The 21,892-nt window shown below is 29.6% G+C and overlaps 2 protein-coding genes and 1 long non-coding RNA gene across 26 annotated transcripts in view; 2 read left to right on the plus strand and 1 right to left on the minus strand.

The window, feature by feature from the left end:
• Positions 1-17,304, plus strand: part of LOC126917895 (5-hydroxytryptamine receptor-like) — a 318,089-nt gene extending 300,785 nt beyond the window's left edge. For 11 of the 13 annotated variants that reach the window (XM_050725350.1, XM_050725373.1, XM_050725326.1 and 8 more), the window contains 2 exons: positions 2,771-2,987; positions 13,451-17,304. In XM_050725350.1, the coding sequence (XP_050581307.1) occupies positions 2,771-2,987; positions 13,451-14,111 (878 nt within the window). In that variant the 3' untranslated portion in view covers positions 14,112-17,304. Of the gene's footprint in view, positions 1-2,770; positions 2,988-4,724; positions 4,748-13,450 lie in introns of all 13 variants that reach the window. The other 2 variants (XM_050725403.1, XM_050725414.1) reach the window with 2 other exon arrangements.
• The window catches only part of LOC126918090 (uncharacterized), a 702,612-nt gene that overhangs the window by 207,878 nt on the left and 472,842 nt on the right, over positions 1-21,892 (minus strand). The window lies entirely within an intron of this gene.
• Positions 1-21,892, plus strand: part of LOC126917565 (protein cycle) — a 366,148-nt gene that overhangs the window by 207,314 nt on the left and 136,942 nt on the right. The window lies entirely within an intron of this gene.

The following is a 21,892-nucleotide window of genomic DNA, read 5'->3' on the forward strand; positions in this document are numbered from 1 at the left end:
TAAGACATATTTTCCAACATTCCGTATCCCATCGCCTTATCTTTCCTTGTTCCATTTTGTGCTTTCTTATTTTGTTTATTCGTGTTGCTTTCCTCAATACCATTTTCAGTCCTTTTTAATCGTCTCTTAATTCGCTTTCTGGCAACTTCAAGTTTTATATCTCTTCCTTGTATCTTTTTATTCCTTCTTTTATCCAATCCTGTATTTATATTTTCTCCTCTGTATCTCCTATGCTCCGTCGGTTGCTTCCGTCGGTAGATAATCTGATCTTATCCTGTTATTGTAAAGAAGGTGATTCTGTGCCAACCCTTCATATTCACCATCACGCAATCTATCACTGTTTCCCCTTCCTCGTCACCTCCACATTTCCATTTAATATAGTCCAACCCCTATTAACCCCGTGGAGTGAACTTAAACTAAGAGTTAATGATTGAGAATATTTACCTATCAGACATAAACATCAATGAAATCGTAAAGTATTTTCTCTGGAGTCGTTACTGTTATCTTTAGTTGAAGATTTTTAGCATTTATTCATTTAATATTACCTGATTACGACATTAAATAAACATAAATTGCGCTGTATTTTGGAAGGAAGTCGCAAATTACTTAGCTATTTTGAGGAAGATCGCAATTTAAAATAGGTTGAAAGATTTGATAGATCGTTACATGAATTATACTATTTTTTATTTGATTGTCTTACTTTCTGTAGAAATTTTACTGTTATTCATAGCTATGTATTTGGGATTATTTGTTGTTATGTTAAAATGTTTTAAAAATTGTGCTATACGACTAATGAAAGTAACGATTATTGTATTTTTTATTTATTGTATTATTATTGTATTATTTAATACTTCAATACTTATAATTAATACTTAATGATATTATTGTATTACTTAAATGATTATTTTTGCCATTTATAGCTGGTTCATATAATTTACATATGTTATAACATTTTTCTAATCGTACAGTAAAAATACAAAAATATGGATGAATTTTTATGTCTTTAAACCATATAAGTGTACAATTTCGAAATATTTCATTATACAACATTTCTAACTAATCATGCGTTTATAAGTTAAATCTTCATGTACTAGAATAGCATACTTAACGTAAGTACTTACATAGTTTGCGAATAACAACTTTGTTCGCAGCAACAATAAGTCATTAACGCATGTACTACTAGTATCAGATATTGGATTAGTGAAGTTAATGAGAAATTAGTTTAGGAATACCGAGTTAGATTGACTATAAGGGTATATAACTTCTAATTTGCGGAATGGATTTGCATAATTTACTAGGTGACTCAACACACTCGTGTTTTATGCTATAATATATTAATCTGTGTATATGGATGCAGACCGTGCATGATAATTTTATTTTCTGCACTTTATTTTGTAAACTTTTTACGTAAAAATATTTCATTAAATTACATGCATATTATGATTTACGATAATAATGTTATTATGGAATTTTTTCTATTGTATATTAGATCGTTGTGTGCACATTAAATTTAAATATACCAATAACAAGATTAATTATTATGTTTAAGTTAATATTGCTATTAATATTAAATTTAAATGTATTTTCAAAATTTTTGTAAATAACTAATTTTTATTTTTAATAATGTAAAATAATTTTCGTTCAGTGTGAAACTGTATTTGATATTGAATAATTATTTATAAAAAATCTCCGAATGAAACGAATGAAGTTATGCTTAACATATTCAATGTTGAGACACTATATGTATCATGCACACGTGTATGGAGGAGTAACAACGACTTCAGTAACTACGTCTATACGTCTGTCGACATCATTCTCTAAAAATATTTTTTGACAATCTAACATTTGTTTTCGACATCTTTGACGTAAAATCAATTAAACAATTTTTTTTCAATATTCGTCACAGAGAGTAGGAATCGTAGGTACCTTCCCGCATTGAACGTGTTAATAACAGAAATACATGATCAAAGATTCAAAAGGTAAATACATAGTTCGATTTAATACCTGCGTACATATTTATATTTACTGTAATGTATGTAACTTACATTGTACAATTTTAATTTTGGTAAAATAATAAATTAATAAATAATAAATATAGATAGTAAATAAATGTCAAATTGTTTATAGAATTCAGCGTACTGCTTATTTTATCCATACATTATAAAAACATGAATTAGTCTTCTAAAGTCAATTTCTAAAGTCAATACATTTAAAAATCTCGCATTGCTTGTGACACAAAAAATGTGTTAATCTAATAAAAAATGGATGAATAGAGTTTTATGTTATAAACTATCTTTAAATGAAAGTAAAGCAATCAAACACGTTTCATATGAATAACATATTCATGCAAAGCCACAAATTATTTAAAATTTCAAAATAGCAAGACCTTCCAAAAGTGCTCACCTTAAATAAATTGTTGAAAATGAGAATAATAAAATTTAGATGAAAGTAGATCAAAACAAATTATCAAAAAATCGCTTATATTTGATTTAGTCAAACTTTTAATTCTTTCATCATATGACTACTATGTCCTATGTGAAATGTAAACGTGTGATAATACTTATACATATAAAAATACATGCCATGTACTATGAACATGAATATTCAACAACGTTCGATATAATGTATCGCGCACAATAATAATTACTTTAGATTATTTCATTGCTTCTTGAATGCATATCGATCATATGATACTCTCAGAATTCATCTAACAATTAACTAATACAGTAGTCCATTTTAATTAACTTCAAACTATATTCTCTTGTTCCAGGAAATGCGTTTCTAGTGAACGTTGCATTGGCAGATCTATTAGTAACAGGCCTTGTAATACCGGTATCAGTGATTGTGATCCTGGCAGGACAAGAAGAGTCATTAAGCACATGCCGATTTGAATGTACTCTCGAAGCACTTTGCTTCCTCGTGACGGTGTTGACGTTGACCACTATAGCTGCAGAAAATTATACTCGTTTGTGTTTACCACCCGAAAGGTAAGCACTATAACTCATACTATACTTGACTACAATTCAACGTACAAACCATCGTTTTTGATCAATTTTAATTGTAACCCATTGACATATGATTTTTCTCTGCTAAATGTCCCTGTGTAAACCATTTCTTCGCAATCAAAATTACCATTTATTACTTTTAATAATCCATGAAAAATCTTTTCCAACTGTTCAAAAAGCATTTAGCCCTGGAAACGTTAAGCATTGAACTCTTGAACTGTTAAAATCCGAATTAGTAAGAAACAACCATAATGTCTCAAACTGTCTGGCAATGTGTACAATAAATATGTGTACAATGTATGCAATAAATGTACAGTAGCTAAAGTATGTATTCGAACACTTGTAGAAATCTTTTATAAATGCATGTGTTATAGAAAACATTTTGCTTCGTTAGCATTGTTATGAAACTCGTGTATTATGATTATATTGCTAAACTTTAAAATGAATTTGAATTGTATATAGAAGCTACAAGATATTTAGTACAAATACATATTTCGCAGGATATATTTAAACAGACAATTATGCATTATATTAATAAGCTTCAGTATTCAATGTAACCATTTTTTAATCATATGTTTAAGATGACTACTTACGCTGTACATTAACTTTTTACTAAATACACATTTGCAGTGAATATCTTATAATTTCTACATACATTTTTACATTGGTTTGACTTTTACCAATATAATCATGTCAGTAGCGTTTCATCAGTGCTAATGGAGTTTATACAGGGTGGTTGGTAACTGGTGGTACAAGCGGAAAGGGGGTAATTCTACGCGAAAAAAGAAGTCGAAAACATAGAATAAAAATTTTTCGTTTGAGGCTTTGTTTTCGACAAAAATCGACTTTGAATTTTCGCTCGATACGCGTGCACTTTATCATGTCTCGTTATAACGGATCTTATTGTAGATCGTTGTCTCGATGGATATTATCGCAATTTAAGTTTGCTTTTGCCGTAACGGAAAATTAGGAATACGTAATGAAATAATATGAAGTAATCATAAAGTTTATTATTACAAAAATTGCTGAGAATGTTGCCCATTCTGCAGAACACATACTTCTGCTCTTCTAATTAAATTTCTATAAACACTTTCTAACGTATTCGATTGTTTTAAAGTATGAAAGGTTACAATAGAGTGCACGCGTACCGAGCGAAAATTCAAAGTCGATTTTCTCGGCAAGAAAGCCTCAAACGAAAAATGTTTATTCTATATTTTCGACTTCTTTTTTCGCGTAGAATCATCCCCTTTCTGCTTGTACTACCAACCACCCTGTATAATACATACAACATAAATATACATCAAATCTTTCTGTGGCACGTGTCCAAAGGTTTTCACGAGACACTGTATATGCCAATGGGTTAATGATAATTGTAATGATGCTGCAGCCGAAATAGAAATTGCGAATGTGCACATTTCAAGAGTGAAACGTTTATGCAAACTTCAACAAAATAAAAATGTAACAGACAAAAAAGGGAAAGAGGAACCACGTGCTAGCGATATTTATTGGATCTATTACATCAAAATATCACCGATTTTACAAACATTTAAATCTTAACACTTAATTTCTGAATAAAGAATCTGAATATTTTTAAACATATTGTTTGTATATATTTTCCAGTCAAAAAACTCCAGAAGTTCTATATGCGTAGAGATAAAAGTTAAAACCATTAAAATAATATTTAGTTGAATAATTCTTTGATTACATGCACATAATAAGAAATAAAGGAATGGAAGGTAACGGTATGGATGAAAAAGTAATTCTTTCTTTAATATAAATCAAGAACGATTTTCAATTTTTGCTTCTCTCTTTGCTTTGTTTCGTTTTAACGTTTACTTAATACATCTTGTTACGTAAATCCTAGATATTTTAGTTCACAAGAAAAGAGTATCTGAAGAGTAGTCATTGTAATGTTGAGAATCAAATAAATCTTTGATTTCTATGAACGATTCTAATTAATGTTGAAAAACTAAAAGCCAACCCCTCTTAATATAATCGCATTGTAATCCGATTACTCGTTAACCCGATTAGTTCGCGATCCAAGCACAATCAGTTTGGGACGTAACAAACGTCACTTGACGCAAATTAGGGGCTTACAATACTGATCAATGATATCGAAATAATTTTAATACGTAGAAATAAGTTTCGCTATAATCTAGAATTTCGGGTTTTATTAATAGATAATTTATAAAATCCTATTATTAAATTCGTTGACATGATGATTTGAAAATCATTATCAATAGAAGATGCTCTAAGAATGTGGATCTTGCATTGCTGTCGTAAAAATCATGAAATATATTATTGATTCGTCGATATAACTTTACAGAGATATTTATTTTAATATTGTACGTTAGTTTCTTTAAAATTATCTTTCCATTTTAATTCAAGTATAATAGTGTCAATATTTTAAATTATTTCTCTTAGTTTAGAACCTATTTCGGGGGGGAAGGGTACTCAATTTTTATTTTTATGATAATCTCATTTTAGAATTTTACATTTATATAATTTAACCTAATTTTACGTAATTACAATTACAGAAGCATTTAAAATAATAACATCTTTTATTTACAATGATTTTCAATAATCTTTAAATTTTATTTCTATTCTCACTTTAAAAATATCGTATATTCTCTATTAATATTTTATAATTTCTACGATACAAGTTTAACAAATAATAAATCCCCTATACTCAAACTTTAATTATGGTAATTCGTGCAAATATAAATACATTTAGATGAAAAAAGATACAACAAAAGTTGCATGACAGCGTTTCTTCCTTCTGTTGCACTTATTACTTACTAGAAAAATTTTTTCACTTTTTTCGAATTTCTTTTGTATTATATTGCTGCCCTAATAGCTGCTGCTGCTAATAATTAGCTGCCCAAGATACAAACGCGGCTATTAGTGAGCAGCACGTAATTTATGACACGTCACTACTAAGCACAAATAATTATTAGAACGAAAGAATTTAGATCATAATGATATCCACGATTTCTTAATTATTTATGACAAATATCAAGTAGAAATTATAGAATAATAGATATGTCTTTATTGATAACCTAGTTAAATGGGTGGAATCTTTTCATAAAGATAAGAAAACTTATATAAACAAAATTTTACGCTAATTGCACATTATATGAATTTGCAAATTGGACAGATTTTGAAAATATTTTCTCTTCGATAAAAAAGAAAAAACAAATTTGCCGTAATAAAATAAATTAGAATCAATTACGAAATTCGTTTCAAAGGTATAAACTAGTTAATAGTATTTCAAATAAATTAAATATATAAATGTAAATAATAGATTAGCAATTAACAATATATCATTTAATAAATACATTTCATTTTTCATTTCTAGATAAATGTTTTTGCGTTATCTATAATATATTCTATTACTATTTAACGAACATGATCAATTATGCATCAAAGTACATTTTTTTCAATTTCCTCAGTTATATTAAAAGAGAAAATATATACTTTATAAGCATCTCATAACTTCTCTAAAATGTAATACAAATTCTTAATAGTTCTATTGAGAAACTTTTAGGCAATTATATTCTTATACTTTTAGACAAATATTTCACATTATAATTTATTACAGTAATCTGGAATCACTAGGAATAGAAAATATGAACGTAGATTCTATTTCCGATAAATTTAGAAAATTACCATTATTTAAATAATTGTGGAACGTATTTCTGTATTCATGCGATATAAACATTAAACACAGAAAGGACTTTCAAAATTTCCAATTTCTAAAACATTGTAAGTTTGTAGACTTCAAGTACGACGTACGTTCAATAGTACTTTGCATAACCGAAAAATCGTGGATACCATTACGATGTACGTCCTATATACTCTTTAAAGTCCAATCTTTACTCTTTTAAAGTTCGAAAGCAGTTGCACAAAGCACACAAGGTATATGAAACGTTTACAATTGAAAGGGACGAGAGATTGTTTAAAAAAGAGCTATTGTTCTTACAGTAAAGAGGAATGCAGCAATAGCAATTGTTCCTTTGCATTCGCTTTATCTTTTGCTTCGCTAAACACTAGCAGGGAGAGAATCGACCGTAATTTTGAGTACTATTGTTGCCAACAACAATGCGGCCACAAGGGATTAAAATGCTTTCCAAGTAAAGCTTATACCTGCACGTATAGCCATGCCGTGGATAGTTAGATCTACGAACGATCCAGTTGCATGCATTTGCTTAACGATCGAGAATAGATGCACGATCCTTTCAGACTTTCATATAAAAAAGTCACAGAAATTTATCGCTTCTACTTTTGAATTTCTGAGAAAATTTGAAATTTTTTCGAATTTATGTTCAAAACGAAATTGCGAGGATTCCTTTGAACTCTCCGTTGCTTCGTTGCACAGGCTACTCGCCCTAGAGAAGTACGATAATACTCGACTTGTTCATAGCTTTCATATCGTATCTTCGTGAACAACAAATAGTTATAGCTGCCATTTTCAATGAATACGGATTTTTTGAATAAAGCTCAACTGCGTATAGTTAGTTATTGTTATATAGGTCTCTATTTTAGGGAACAGGGATCTTTTCCGGTATACGTTTACAAGAATCGATAACAGTATTTTCGAACTACCAGTAGGTACATGGAGCACGTAAATTCTGCTTGATCAGGTTTTATGAAGATCTGATTTTAAGAGATTTACGATATCTCTTTTGAGGTAGATAAATTATACTATCGTACGGGAAGAACAATGTTTGAGAAGTTACTCGTGCAGCATGTTCAGCATTCATTCTTTGTCTTGTCATCACCCATATTTAAAATTAATATCGTAATAGATCGCGTATTCAAAACGTGAGCAAATAGACAACGATCAATTTTCCGTATCCTTCCATTCAGCCATTTCTGTACATTTATTTTTATTTATCATTTTATGATTGATATATGTATTTTAATCCATTAAAGACCAATATTACGTTAATGGAACATTTTATACGTAAATTTTTCTATTAATTTATATTATCGAATTCTATATTTTATTTTTATGTAATTATTATAGTCATCAGACTTTATAGAACTCTTCTACCACTTGACGAATTCTTTTTCTACAAATTCATCAATTGTTGAATTATAAGAGTGATTAAAAAGGCCCTTCCCAACTGATAGAACAATTTCAAATTAATACAACCAGTAAATGTATGCATGTACTTAATATTACCTATATATTATAAATAATGAAATATATTATTGTTTGTTTTCTAACAAATTCTATGTTTTCTAACAAATAATTCAAATTTATAGCATATTCATAAAAATGTAATCAACACTAATTTCTAATTACTAATTTACCATTAGTTTGAATATAAATCAAATTTATATACATTACTACAACAAATTGACTAAAGTGTTTTGATATATACAATTGAAAGGTATAGATCTTACAATTTTATGAACTTTTGGAGAAATTAAACCCTTCGACTTTGTTCAGACATATATTCCTCTGAATTTTTGTGAAAAAATAAGTTCCACGTATGTACTTTATTATATTCTTTATTATTTAATCTGATTATATACTACTATCTTTGAGTAATTGAGTAGTTGAGTATGCTACACCTTATCAGAATAAGCAACCTAGTAGTGTGCTACATAGTTTTCATTTAGGCATGATATGTGGCTGCAGAGCCACAATAATAGTAATTGCGTTTTTAAAAAACATAAATTGAACAATCTTGTGAAATTTTGTATGGCATCCCTTCAATTTATAGTACTATATAATTATGTTTTGTTTGAAAAGTTTTTAAATTATTATATTTCTATTCATTTGATTGAGCATAGAATTGCCTATGCGTTTCCGGGACACATAGGTGTCCCATTAGGTATTTTCATTCTTATTCTTGAATATTTATATCATTATTTATGTCAATATTTATCAGTATTTATGTCACTATAATCTTAAGAAGGCTGTTCTTCTTAAATCATGAAAATTTTTTTGTATTTTTAATTTGTGTAGTGAGATTCTATAAAATATCTGTTATTTCAATATACGTTTTATATCTTGACAAAATATTAGATTGTTCAAAACGATTCATAGGGAAAGTTAACTAAGATTTAACTAAAATTAGACTTTTTGCTACATATAATATCACGAGTCTTTCCTTGAAAAATTTGCCTTGTTCGGTAATAAATTTCATCACATAGCTTCTACAGCTTTTTACAGTACTTAATTTCTTGACTATGGCTGTGGAATAAATTTTGTAACATCCAATAAAACTGTACTAGGTTCAGTGAATGATATAGATGAGCATTTCAGTTCTAATTCAAAATTTCTTGGATATATGTATAATTCAACATTGTATTATTAATAAACCTGTTTTATCAATGAATTCTCGATGTTCAATATTCAACTAAGAGCAAGTTCAGACATTTTAGTATTTGATAGAAATTAAAAAAAAAAAAATGCTATAAACTTTTCGAACAGCCCAATAATATATTGTAAATTACTTTACCCTCATTTGTATCAATAATGTTTTTTGAAGCATTAGTTCATTGCTTCGTTCTTAATGAATTACGTCGGATATTATTCTCCAATTTTACTAACAATTGCATATGAAATAATTTTGCAAATTACAAAACTATTTTATATTTTTAATTGACTTACGTTAATTCGAATTAACGAAAACGAATTGACGCTCTGAATACCTTCTTTAAAGGCTAGGATTAAACCACAAAGCATAGGGACCATAATCACTATTTTAGCCGGTTCGTTAACACGTCAATACAGAATTCAGCGAGCTTTTAGTGCAGACACCTTTGAATTGGGATCGTAAATACGCCATTGTTCTCTGGGCTGGTAATGCAGAATGGTAACGAGTAAAAAGTTTCCTTTTTTTAGGAAATTAGATCACACGATCATCTTCCAAATACATTCTGTGAATATAATGCATGATAAAAAATATGACGATTAAATTACCTCATATCTGCAATATGTCAATAATAAAATACTGTAGTACAAATTACTTGGAGAGTTTGCACATTGTCTTTACGTGCATAATTATACCGAGCGTCACAGCAAACGTTACTTTGTGCTTCAAAATATATTCTACGTTTAACAAAGAGTTACCCCGTTGACCGTGGATTCGTTATTGAACCTAAGAACATTATCACTAACATCTCGAGTGTTTAATCACCACGGTTATTTGTCAAACTTTGTAAAAATGAATATTTATACCAGTAAATGTAATCTCTATTGTACAACGATGGCTAGTCCGAATGAAGATTCGTTACGCGTCCATGAACCTAACGTCAAACCCGACATATATATATACCTGTTCAGAAAAATTTCCTATGACAAGTATCCAAAGACCTTCGTGAGTCATTGTAGATAAGGAAGTATTTACCGAGTTATAAGAATTAATTCAGCATTCAAATAGCAATTTTAAAAATATAAAAATTTCAACATTTATTGTTAACATAAATCACCATAATTATTAAGATTCTGCACATTCTACACATAATGAAAACCCATCTGTATTTGTAATACCTATTTCCAAAAAGAGTCACTTGTTCCGTTACACGAAAGACACTCTGCGTAGACGAACAATTTGCACATGAAAATTAGTGGCAAAATGGCATGATATTTCATCATCGTCCATACAGCAATCGAAGCGACAAATGGATTCGGTCACAGTCAAGTTACGCCCGGATAGAAAGCTATTTCCACCAGTGCTATGCCTCGGATCTCTTTTGACATTTTGACTTTGATGTGGATCTGCTTTGCAGTTCTCTGCCAATGTCACGATTGAGTTCCTAATTTCACATTCTATGGCACGTTCCCGTAGTTTAACAGCGTGAAATTTGTAGCTGACAGAGTTCCGGAACCCCTATCTACTGCAATGTGTGTGAAGACTCAAAGCTCTTGCATTAGATAACGACTTTATCCTTAGTCGATCTGTAGAATACTTGAGATTCCACACATATTTCGGTGTGTCTCAAATTCCACGATAATACTCTGTGCATTCTTGTCTCAAATTTGCGTGTACCTAAGATCCATTAACTTTCATCGATATCTTTTTTTTTTTTTTTTTTAATAACTATTTCTTCGATCAAGAAATAGTTGAACGTTTCATAAATACAAAACAGTATTAGACAGAGATTATGACTTTAAACATGATTAAAATGATATGTTAACATATTCGTGTACACATATTAATATATTCATATTTTAATTTGTATAACTTTTAGTACATGAATACTGAAGTATATGTGTAAGTACATTTACTGGAATAGTTTGCGATGCAAAATTAAGATTATATTGGCAGCAGGTTGATGCATGAGTTTCACCAGAGTAAATTATTATTATTTATTTTATTTACTTTTGTATCGAGCATGTTATATGAAACATTTTGATTTCAGTAGTTCTATAACGAAACACGATTATTACGACTATATCAATAAAAGAAATAAACCTGATAATACATATCACCGACCATAAGTGTTAAGACACTTATAAGAAATTAGGTAAACCTAAAAAATTCTTAGGAAAATACTAAAACCTCTAAACATTATTATTTTATTTGAAATCTTACACTATAAAAAATGTATATATATCCAATATTACAATAACCTTATCAGTTATATGTACACATATAATATAATTAAATTTAATATAATTAAATTAAGCATTCTCATCCATATTCATCACGTCTTTCGATAACTGTTCCAATTAATTTTGGATATTTATGTTATTAACTTTTTAATGCTGTAAATAAATCTATAAATTGAATTTGGATTGTAGGCAGACTTTTGAGGTGCAAATATTAATCGGAATTTTCTATCCAACTTACCACAGAAGTATCATAATGAAATTTAAATTAGGATATTATAAGATCGATGCTTTAACTCATTATCTTTCTATAATTTTTGCAAGTTATAACGTTTGCAAGTTTTTACTTCAAAACTTTATTATCTCTTTTAGATAGTTATCTTGTAGAAATGAAAAATTTTCCTTTCCCTTATCACCTAACAATAAGTCGGTTTATCGTGAATGGAACTAGATACCTTTGAACGGAAGTGTACGTAAAAGTCACAAAATATTTATTGCAAGCATCGACACTTTACAAAAATCAACAAAGTATTTGAACAGTTAATTATTAATTATATTAGTAAGATACGTTACTGAGACCATCTTTAGTACTAACTATATGTTTGATAATTATTTACACGAGAGCATACCTCACCGATTTTTATGATCTTGAAATATATCGTCATGATCATGATTTGGAATAACTCTTCTATTAAAAAAAATTTCAATTAAATTTAGTATCCACTTCTTTCTGGCAGATAGCTGACCGCATTTTTATATGGCCAAACCTAAACCCAATTAATTGATGATGTTAATCATATTTAGTATAAATAAGGTAAGATAAATCAATGAGTTATAGGTTAGGTTAGACTAATATTCGTTCACCGCAAGGTTGACCTTGACAATATATTTCAAAGACATTAAAATCAGCCAGGTATACCTTCATATAAATAATTACCATATATTTAAAACCATTATTCATGATATATATATCAATTTTTTATTAGTTGTCTATTTGTAATAAATATCCTGTAACTTCTATATATATTTTCGGATTTGTTTCAGATTTTATCACTATAAGTGTGACAGCTGCGTAATGAAATTTTAAAATGTTTGTATAACATACATAGAATAATATATTCATAAAAAATTTCTGTGGTAAGTGTTAGGATACTTTCGTAAGCCACTATATGTGAATAATGCATTATATTTCTTTTATAAACATCTTCAGATTTATCATTAAAAATATGCGCTGACTCTATTTTACATTCTAAATTGTTATGTTCAATATTTGCCATCTAAATTGTTTTGTAATGTTCGAGAAAGATGAAAATCTGTCACTATAAAAAAGTTCTTGGTTAGAAGGAGATTAATGAAAATACATTATTCCTATCTTTTGTAAGCTCTAGAAACACGAACCATACACTTACATATATCGATAACAGTATCATATTCATTGTAAATTAGTTACATTAGATTAATGGTTAGAAGGAGATTAATGAAAATACATTATTCCTATCTTTTGTAAGCTCTAGAAACACGAACCATACACTTACATATATCGATAACAGTATCATATTCATTGTAAAACAGGTTCCTTATATAAACAGAATTTATGTAGCAATTTAATATACACGTTTATTTTGATGTTGTTGATACGACTAACAGATTTTATGAATTAAAATATGGATACGTTAATACAGAAGTGTACGTATATTAAAAATTATACAAATTGAACCACGGATACATCCACATATGTGTAGATAGGCTGCATTTAGATACATGTGAAATGGGAATCTCTATCGCTATCAGGATATTTATTTCAACGATTAAAATATTTTTTTCAAAGAAAATTATTATCAAGACTTTTATTTCACACGCATGATACTTGCAGGTATGCCGTATTGACATCAAGCCGTGTAACAGTGACCATCATCAGCGTCTGGCTGATATCTGTAATGACGGTAGTTCTGCAATCATCGTTGGACGTAGGACTGGACTTCTGCCGTCGCCGATTCAGTGGGATAGCCATGGAACAAATAATCGGGGCTACGATTTTAGTAGGTTTGCCAACTCTAATGACCACCTTCCTGTACGTAAAGCTGGTGATTCGAGTCCGACACGCTACCCGGGGTTCCTATAAGCCACCGGTCGCTTTCTCCTGGGACTACGAACTGACCAAGGCAAACATGTACAGCTGCGTGATGTTCGTGATATTCTGGCTACCGTTCGGTATCGTTGTCTGCGTTAACTCCTTCCGACCGATAAGCGCTCGTGTTTTTTACAATTTGGCCTGGTTTGCTCTTTCGAAATCCTGCTTCAACAATTTACTCTACTGTGTGGCAGACCGGCATTTTCGCAGCGCCTACGTCAAGCTTTTCCATTACTGCTGCTGCAAGACTACGGTGAGTTTCTCAAGGAGAACACGAGGGGATGGTGGCCGAAGTTCCAGCGATGTACGCCTCAGGGTACACATTATCCATTCCTATGCTAGTCCGGGTACCTGTCGCCCTCCTGCGGGTAGACCTAACGGACGTGACGTTTATGAGCTCTAAATTTCAACATCGCGCATCATGATCGGAATATTTGGAACAACCTGTGTCCTCGTCGATACAATTGATCGCCGTCCAATAGAAAACATTTTTCCATTTCTGCTCCTCATCGAGATGCTTCCAATTACTGCGATGGTTTAAGTTGCCCTTTGGTTGTACTGTTGAGAATTAGTACATCGAACGCGTGTACTTTATTTATGTAATTTATTCGTGTAGATTGTTTTAATGCGCTTTAATACAATTTGTTAAGTGAGGAGGACTATTTTACAAACTTTGAATTGGTACAGTAGAACCTTTGTTAATTAAATTCAAAAGACAAGAAGATGAATTCTTCTCTATGCGGAGAAGAAAATGTTCACGTGTACGTGTTATACTATAAAAGAATAATAACAATAGATTGAACATGTAAATATAGTTCGATATATGGCATTTTTGACTTGAAGATTGATGAATTTGGTATAACCTGATATTTTTGACGATTAATCTATACATTTCTCAAGAATATTTGTTGTTATACATTTTATGGGATTATATCAACCTTATTGCAGATTAAAGGATTAGAAAACGTCCACTTAATATCTTTGGCAACTAATTTATATAAAGTTTTCAACATTCTCGTGTGTTCCATTATGATAAGATATTCATATTCAGATTACATCAACTGGTTAGTTTCATATATAATATCAATAATTAATTTCGTTAATATTAATCACTATCTTCAAGAGTACTTTTAATATTTCACGCTTTAGTCGTTAAAATTCATTGATTAAAACTCGTTTTCACCAGCATTATGTATGCATATGCTACAATTAATACCAAAATTTTGATATCAAAGGTTCTACTGTATGAATATTTATAACAGTGCTATTATCCATCCTCTTTTAACGTTCGAATATCGATGTTTTACAATCTTCGTTAAATGATTCTTGAATACCTCCGGTAATTGTTCAACAATTGCTATTACCTCATTTACGTTATTGTTTTAACGTGTAATTATGCCTATTATGTCTGTTTTATATTTATTTATAGCTATATGAAAGGTACGTATAGAGTGTAACTGCAATGACGCTATTATAAAGATATTGAGATGATTTCTCTTACAAAAATAAATCAAAAACATAGTTTGAACTTATTTATCCTTAGCTTGGTTTTCCTAAGATTCTGATTCGTTCAACATGGTCGACGAAATAGAAACAAAAACTGCATTTGGAAAAAGGAATAATATTAGGAATTCTGGTCTCGAATAAATTAATAAATGAATAAAATATCTAAAAATGTATCTTATATGAATTACTAACTTTCTCTATATACTACGTATGTATATATATCTATACATCATGCCGATATAAATCTGTTACGAATTATAGACAAGGTACGATGTATAGGTACTATTTCTATTTTGTAATTTCTACTAACGTTCCTAATATCTATAAAGACAGAAACATTTTATCAATTCTTAAATAAGTATATTTTTATTTAATGATTTTTTAAAATCAATGTTCTCGGAAAGGAAATACTATAGGACAAAGTTTCATTCTACATGTTTTCGATTTACTTTTTGCACAAAAAATTATCTCATAATCGATTATTCCATCATTGCAGCTACATTTTATATAATCGGATAATGAAATCTACAGTTTCACAGAAACAAATCTGTTTCTCCATCTTTAGCAACAAATGTTAACACCAAAGTAATATGGCTACTATCACTATCTAGGCACTAACAGAGATCTTTGTATATTTTAAGTTTCTGCTTTCTACATATCATCCTTTGGCTAAACTTTGTCAGTATATTCTGTGGATATATGTAAATAAAATTAAAACTGATGGAGATAAATTTAATTTTGCTATTCTTCGAAGTGCATTTTGATACTGTTTCTTCTACTACACAAAAATTATCGACATTCTTCCTGACAGTGTGTAAACACAATTCAATCGCAAATTAATTGTTACAAAAAGTATATGTTATTAGTAACTTTTTGAACAGAATTTAAATTTGCTTCCATAAGGTGCTGATAAGTATTTCCTCTAATAATTAAATTGCAATTAATTTGAAAATTTCGTAAAATTCATATACTATTATATAGCTAACATAAATCTACCTAAGCGCCTGGATAACACGATAGTATATATTCACTTATTTATACATGTAGTACATATTTATTTTTACATGTTATCTGTAATTTGTGTATTGTTACACCCTTACGATTTTCATAAATTTCATAAACATTCAGTTATAACTTATCGTTGGAGCTTCAAACGACCTAATTATATCTAGAACATTTGTTTCTTATTTGTATTCATAGAATATATTGACAAATTTTGTTTGAAAGAATCTGGAACATTTTGTGTAAATATTGTCCAATCGTTGACAGAAATCGGGCTAAAGGGCAGTAAAAGAGCGCCATGTCTGATACCGGCATCGAAAGAATATAAATAAAAGATTACTACTGACATTGAAACAGGCAATCGGGCCGTCCATTGGAAATTTTTTCCCGTTATCACTCTGATACTAAGGGAATGTTTCCATCTTTCGTCTATATTCTTCCAGTTGTGTTCTTCCAAGGACTGTCTGTTTTGACGAAACGTTCATCGTGATTGCTTCTTAAACGATAATTATCGTGACCCGTCACAACCTCCTTCGTATACATTTATATCAATTCATTCGTGAAAGAGAATCTCTATATTAATATAAAAACAGAAGGTTTTTAATTTTTTACATGAATTTACAACATAAAATATCTATTTTTTTTTTACGTGATGCATTTTATATTCTGTTAGCGTAACTTCTTTCCATTCTTGGACCCCTTTGCATAATGATCTACTGATTACCGATATTAGTGAATTGATAAGCGACAAGATTTACGTTACGGATTCGTTTCTCCTAATTTTACAATTTTATTAATTATGAAATATGAATCAAATATATACTTTCTTACATAGAATAATCGAATGATTTACCATTCGTAGAATTGACTTGTAAAATTTATAGGCTATATTTCTTTTTTATAATTTTACAATTTCACTAATTCTCGCATATAAAAATAAAAATAATGAAATAAAATAATCGGATGATTTTGTAATTTGTAAAATTTTATTACAATTTATTTTACCTAATTTTCTTTTTTATCAAATTTTGATTTATTACGTAAAACAATTGATAATTTAAAACTTGTACGTTGTAAAATTTCACTAATGATACTAATCCAAGATGATTGTGCAAAAGGGCCAACGTTCGTGCGTAAGGATTGAGATTCAACAGATTTAGCGCTATATAAAATGCTGTTCCATGATATAAAAGATTCGTTACTTCCTACGAGACTATGTTAATGCTAAACTATAATATCCTGTTTTTGAGAACAATACATTGAACTAAAATAGGAATATAACCAACAACAAAAGTTGCAAGAAAATAAATACTTCTCTATTATCTTATGTTTTTTAACAATAGAACTACCGAATCCGCCAAAATGGCGCATTCCAATATTTTTATTCTTACAATTACTAAAACTATAGTATTGTTTTCGATTAAATTAATGTTGATTTTTATTGAAATGAAAACATGATTTCATACATTCATTTATTTTCATTATGTAACTGTTACTAAAATCACCTATGTTATTATATATACATAGTAGCATTTCTTATGTTTTAACATTCTATGAAATTAGATATGAAAACACGATATTACTCATGGAATGAGCTAATATTTATTTAAATATTGTAGATTGGTAGACCCTAATGCTAATTACGAAAGATTTCAATAACAATCTTTTAATACGTTGACTGCCATGACACCCGTATTCGGGTGTCAGCAAAGTTTCTGGTCCATTCGACGTCTTTTATTTACATAACATAGTTTGCACGCGCGTCTAATGCTTCTTCCGGAATCATTTTTCCGAACGGCGATATTATGCCGACTCCGTCGAAGACAAGGATTTTTGTATTTTCAGACAACCCTAATAGTTTTGCAACTAATAATTGTCTAAATATTCTAATATTTATATTCTTCTTTGTTGCAACTTTATAAACCGTCAAAGCGTTTACAACAGAAATTCCCAGAAGGAGTTGAATGCCAAGTTTTCTGTACCATTTGATTCCTTTTCTAATTGTGGTGGCATAAGAAACCATTTGGTCGGAATAATCTATACCACACTTTCCTTCATTATATTCAGCAACAGCTAGTGGTTTTAATGTTGCGAACAAACAAAACGAAAGATCATTCTTGAGACGACCGCATGAGCGACTCGCATTACTAAAATATCGATGGGACCATCTAGCAGAGAGCGCTCGGTACTGCTGCACGCGTGGCCTGACGGAGATTTCTTTGAAAACACGCGTGGCAGTCAACCTGTTAAAGAAATAACGTTTCTACCTTTGGAACATTAAAAATATCGGTTAAGCAGAGGTTTCTAAGCTCCTATAGAAAATTATTATCTCGAAACGCATTGTATAATCTAATACGGAATATAAAGATCGATATCAAGCATTAAAGATCTAAACTGCGCGGTTTCTTGATAATATCGTAATACTCCAGTGGAGTCACAATGAAAGTGGTTAGTCGTGTAGTAAACTCACGGTACAGCAGCAATTTACGTTGATATAATTTAAAGCCTACTCCTCGAACAGTTTAAGTGCAATTCAAGTAAGAAGGTGTTCTCCAAACGTTAAATCTGAAATTATGATTAATACATCGCGCTAAGCTGTTGGAGAAGTAGAGATTGATGGTGCGCTTTAGATAAGGATATAGTAAAAGCTTCGTATGTTCTCGTATTCTTATGCCATTTCCCTCGCGTAATGGAGCTAAACTGTTCCAGGTAAAATCAATTGCCACAGCGGAACGCTCAGAGCAATATTATTCCTACTTTTAATTTCTGATTCCTTTATTTCTGATTTATCTAATTTGAGTTTATGGAGTTAAACGATTATAAATGACAATATAATTAATTATATATATTAATTAATAGTTAATTACTAAATATTCCAATTGAAAAATGTACAATGTTGCTTATTAGCTTTTATTAATATTAATTAACATTGGGTTAACGCAATAATATGCTGTAATCGTGTTACTCTTATGAACATGTAAAAAATTTGCAGTTGAAGCATTCAAGCATTAGAAAAATTGTAAAAAGTACGATCTATGCAAAACTAATTTTTCTTATCTGAGAAACTTTTCCAACTCGGATATATACGAATAGTCACGTTTCACGCTAAAAAGATACAAAATCGTTAACTAAATGAATATTTCTTTCTCCTAAATTATATACATATTGTATGTATGTATATATAAAGAAGATTAATTTTATTAGATCATCCTGGAAGTTTCCACAGTTTTAGATAATTCATTTAAAATGAAGATAAGTCTATTGGACTTGAATATTTTTACCTAAAATTACATCCATAATTAATTTATTTACTTTTATAAATACATCTTTATCAACATATTACAAGAAATTATTCCTCGTACAAAAAAAAAATTCAAACCATTAAGAGACAGAAACTGTAGATTGGACTGTTGATCGAACCGTTAAAAGATGTTTTCTTTATTATTATTACGTCATATCCTCTAACTTCTAAAATCACTTTTATCACTTTTTCGAGGAAGATGTCAATTTCAAAGAAAGAAATGAAAATGAGAATATGAGATAAATCTTGAACACCCATTTAATGCAATTTTTGTTTCCTATATATATAGGAATATCTTTTCATTTTCACATTTAACCTTTGAAGTACGATGAAAAAAACGAAATTAGCTAGTCGTTACTTTAAACAAAGGCTGTAACGAATATAATGATAAATATTACCATTTCGGAATGATAATGGCACATATAAAATTTGAATATTTCAGATAAATGTTAGCAAAATCTTTTTATAATTGATGCAGCTTAGAAATAACCACGTTCCAACCATTTTTTCTTGATTATTTAATTATGCGTACGATTAAATGAAAATATTTCGTTTATCTCTTAAAAAATTACTTTTTTGCAATTGTGGTACCGTTATATTTTCTTTCATAGCACTTATTCATATAATACTCCAAATACTCAGATACAACATGGAAACTATCACGACAACCAAAGCTTCTGCACTAATCATATTTTTAATGATTGAAGTAAGAACGATTTAAAAAACATGATTACAATACGACGTAGAACTTTCTCTCCTCGATCAATCCAAGAGAAATTTTGGTCCAAAAGAGGGGAAACTTTACCGCTTTACGGAACTTTCTCTTAAATTTTGCAAATAACGTTTAAACATAAACCCGCACCACTTAATCTAACAATAGAGAAGAATTTAATTACAAAATTCTTGCAACTAATTGTTCGAGTTACGCAATCTACCTGTATTTAACGCTTGAAAGTAATCGAAGAAAAGTTTTTCTCATGCTATGAAGATCCCCCAGTTTGAAACTTCCGAGTTTACGAGATAATTTAGTTCAAAAGTTCTTTTATCAAGTAAGTAGCTCCTATACTTCCGGCTACGTTCATTTAATTGATATTTATTGCACACATACAATTAGTACTTTGAAAGTTTTATTCCTATTGTATATAACATTTTATTCTACTAACGAGTGCTACTATGTATATTTTATTAACATTTTATTCTTACTATTAATATTAATCTTGGTATTTTAGATGTAAACTACGTAAACACTTTCTTCATGAATCTCGTTCATTTTTTAATATTTTAACTTCATTTATGTATACATGTATAATGAAACTTCTATATTTTACTATCTAAAAACAGATTAAAGAGCAGCACGTGTTGAACTTGCATTTATTGCACAAACAGAAAGTAAGACAGCCGTGTGTGCTGCGATAGTGTTAAAAGTATTCCACCGTGTTGTTACTGGAAGCGAATTAAAGCTATAATATTGAGAGCCTTTTAAGAGAAAAGTCGACACTGTTTCTACAAAATCGTAGAATTGTCTCGTATCGACCAAACATAGAACTTCTAACACCTGTTTGAATCATGTAAATTGAAAAATGTAACGACTGATATCGGCCATGAAATTATATTCTTTAGACGAACGTTCATACGACAATTTTCATTGTCTTGCCAGTTACACCGTGTGTGAAACAATTATACAAACTATTCAACAAATAACGTAAAGTGTTATCGAACTTCATTCGCCTCCAATTGCGAAGAAGAAAGTTTCACGATAAAGACTGTCTGACATTTTGGAAAAATGAAATATTTACATAGAAATTCGTAAATGTCAGAAGGAGAAAATTGATTAGGAATGTGCCATGTGAATTCTAATAAAAGGGATGCGTTATTACAGAGTGAAACAGCTCGGGAAGCAAAAATCGGGAAGTAAAAATGAAAACATTTTATTCGACGAAGAAAATGCGACTGAATCATAATATCATATTTAATAAATTAATATCACATATGGAATGGGAAACAAGATAAAGTTAAAAACTAAGAATTACTTATACTATATTATAGGATTTCAATATTATCATTAAAAAGCAGTATACATGTTATTCATTCGTACAAATAGGTAGCTTGAATATATTTCAATCCTGGTTGCAAGAAGAAATTATTCGTATTGCACCGCAAATATCTTATCTTTTATGACAAATTTCTCGTTTGACTGATAATCGAGGAATAAAAAGAAAATCGGAGTTAAAAGGAAGATCAATTTCCCAATTCTATGATAGAGCATCGATTGATCGAGTTGAACAATCAAATGTATTATTTATCGGAAACAGACAAATTTTCAAAATTTATAAACATTCAGCTTTATTAAATTTGTTTACTCATACTTTTTGTTT

This window comes from Bombus affinis, chromosome 1 (genome assembly GCF_024516045.1).
Source record: "Bombus affinis isolate iyBomAffi1 chromosome 1, iyBomAffi1.2, whole genome shotgun sequence".
NCBI classification, from domain to species: domain Eukaryota; kingdom Metazoa; phylum Arthropoda; class Insecta; order Hymenoptera; family Apidae; genus Bombus; species Bombus affinis.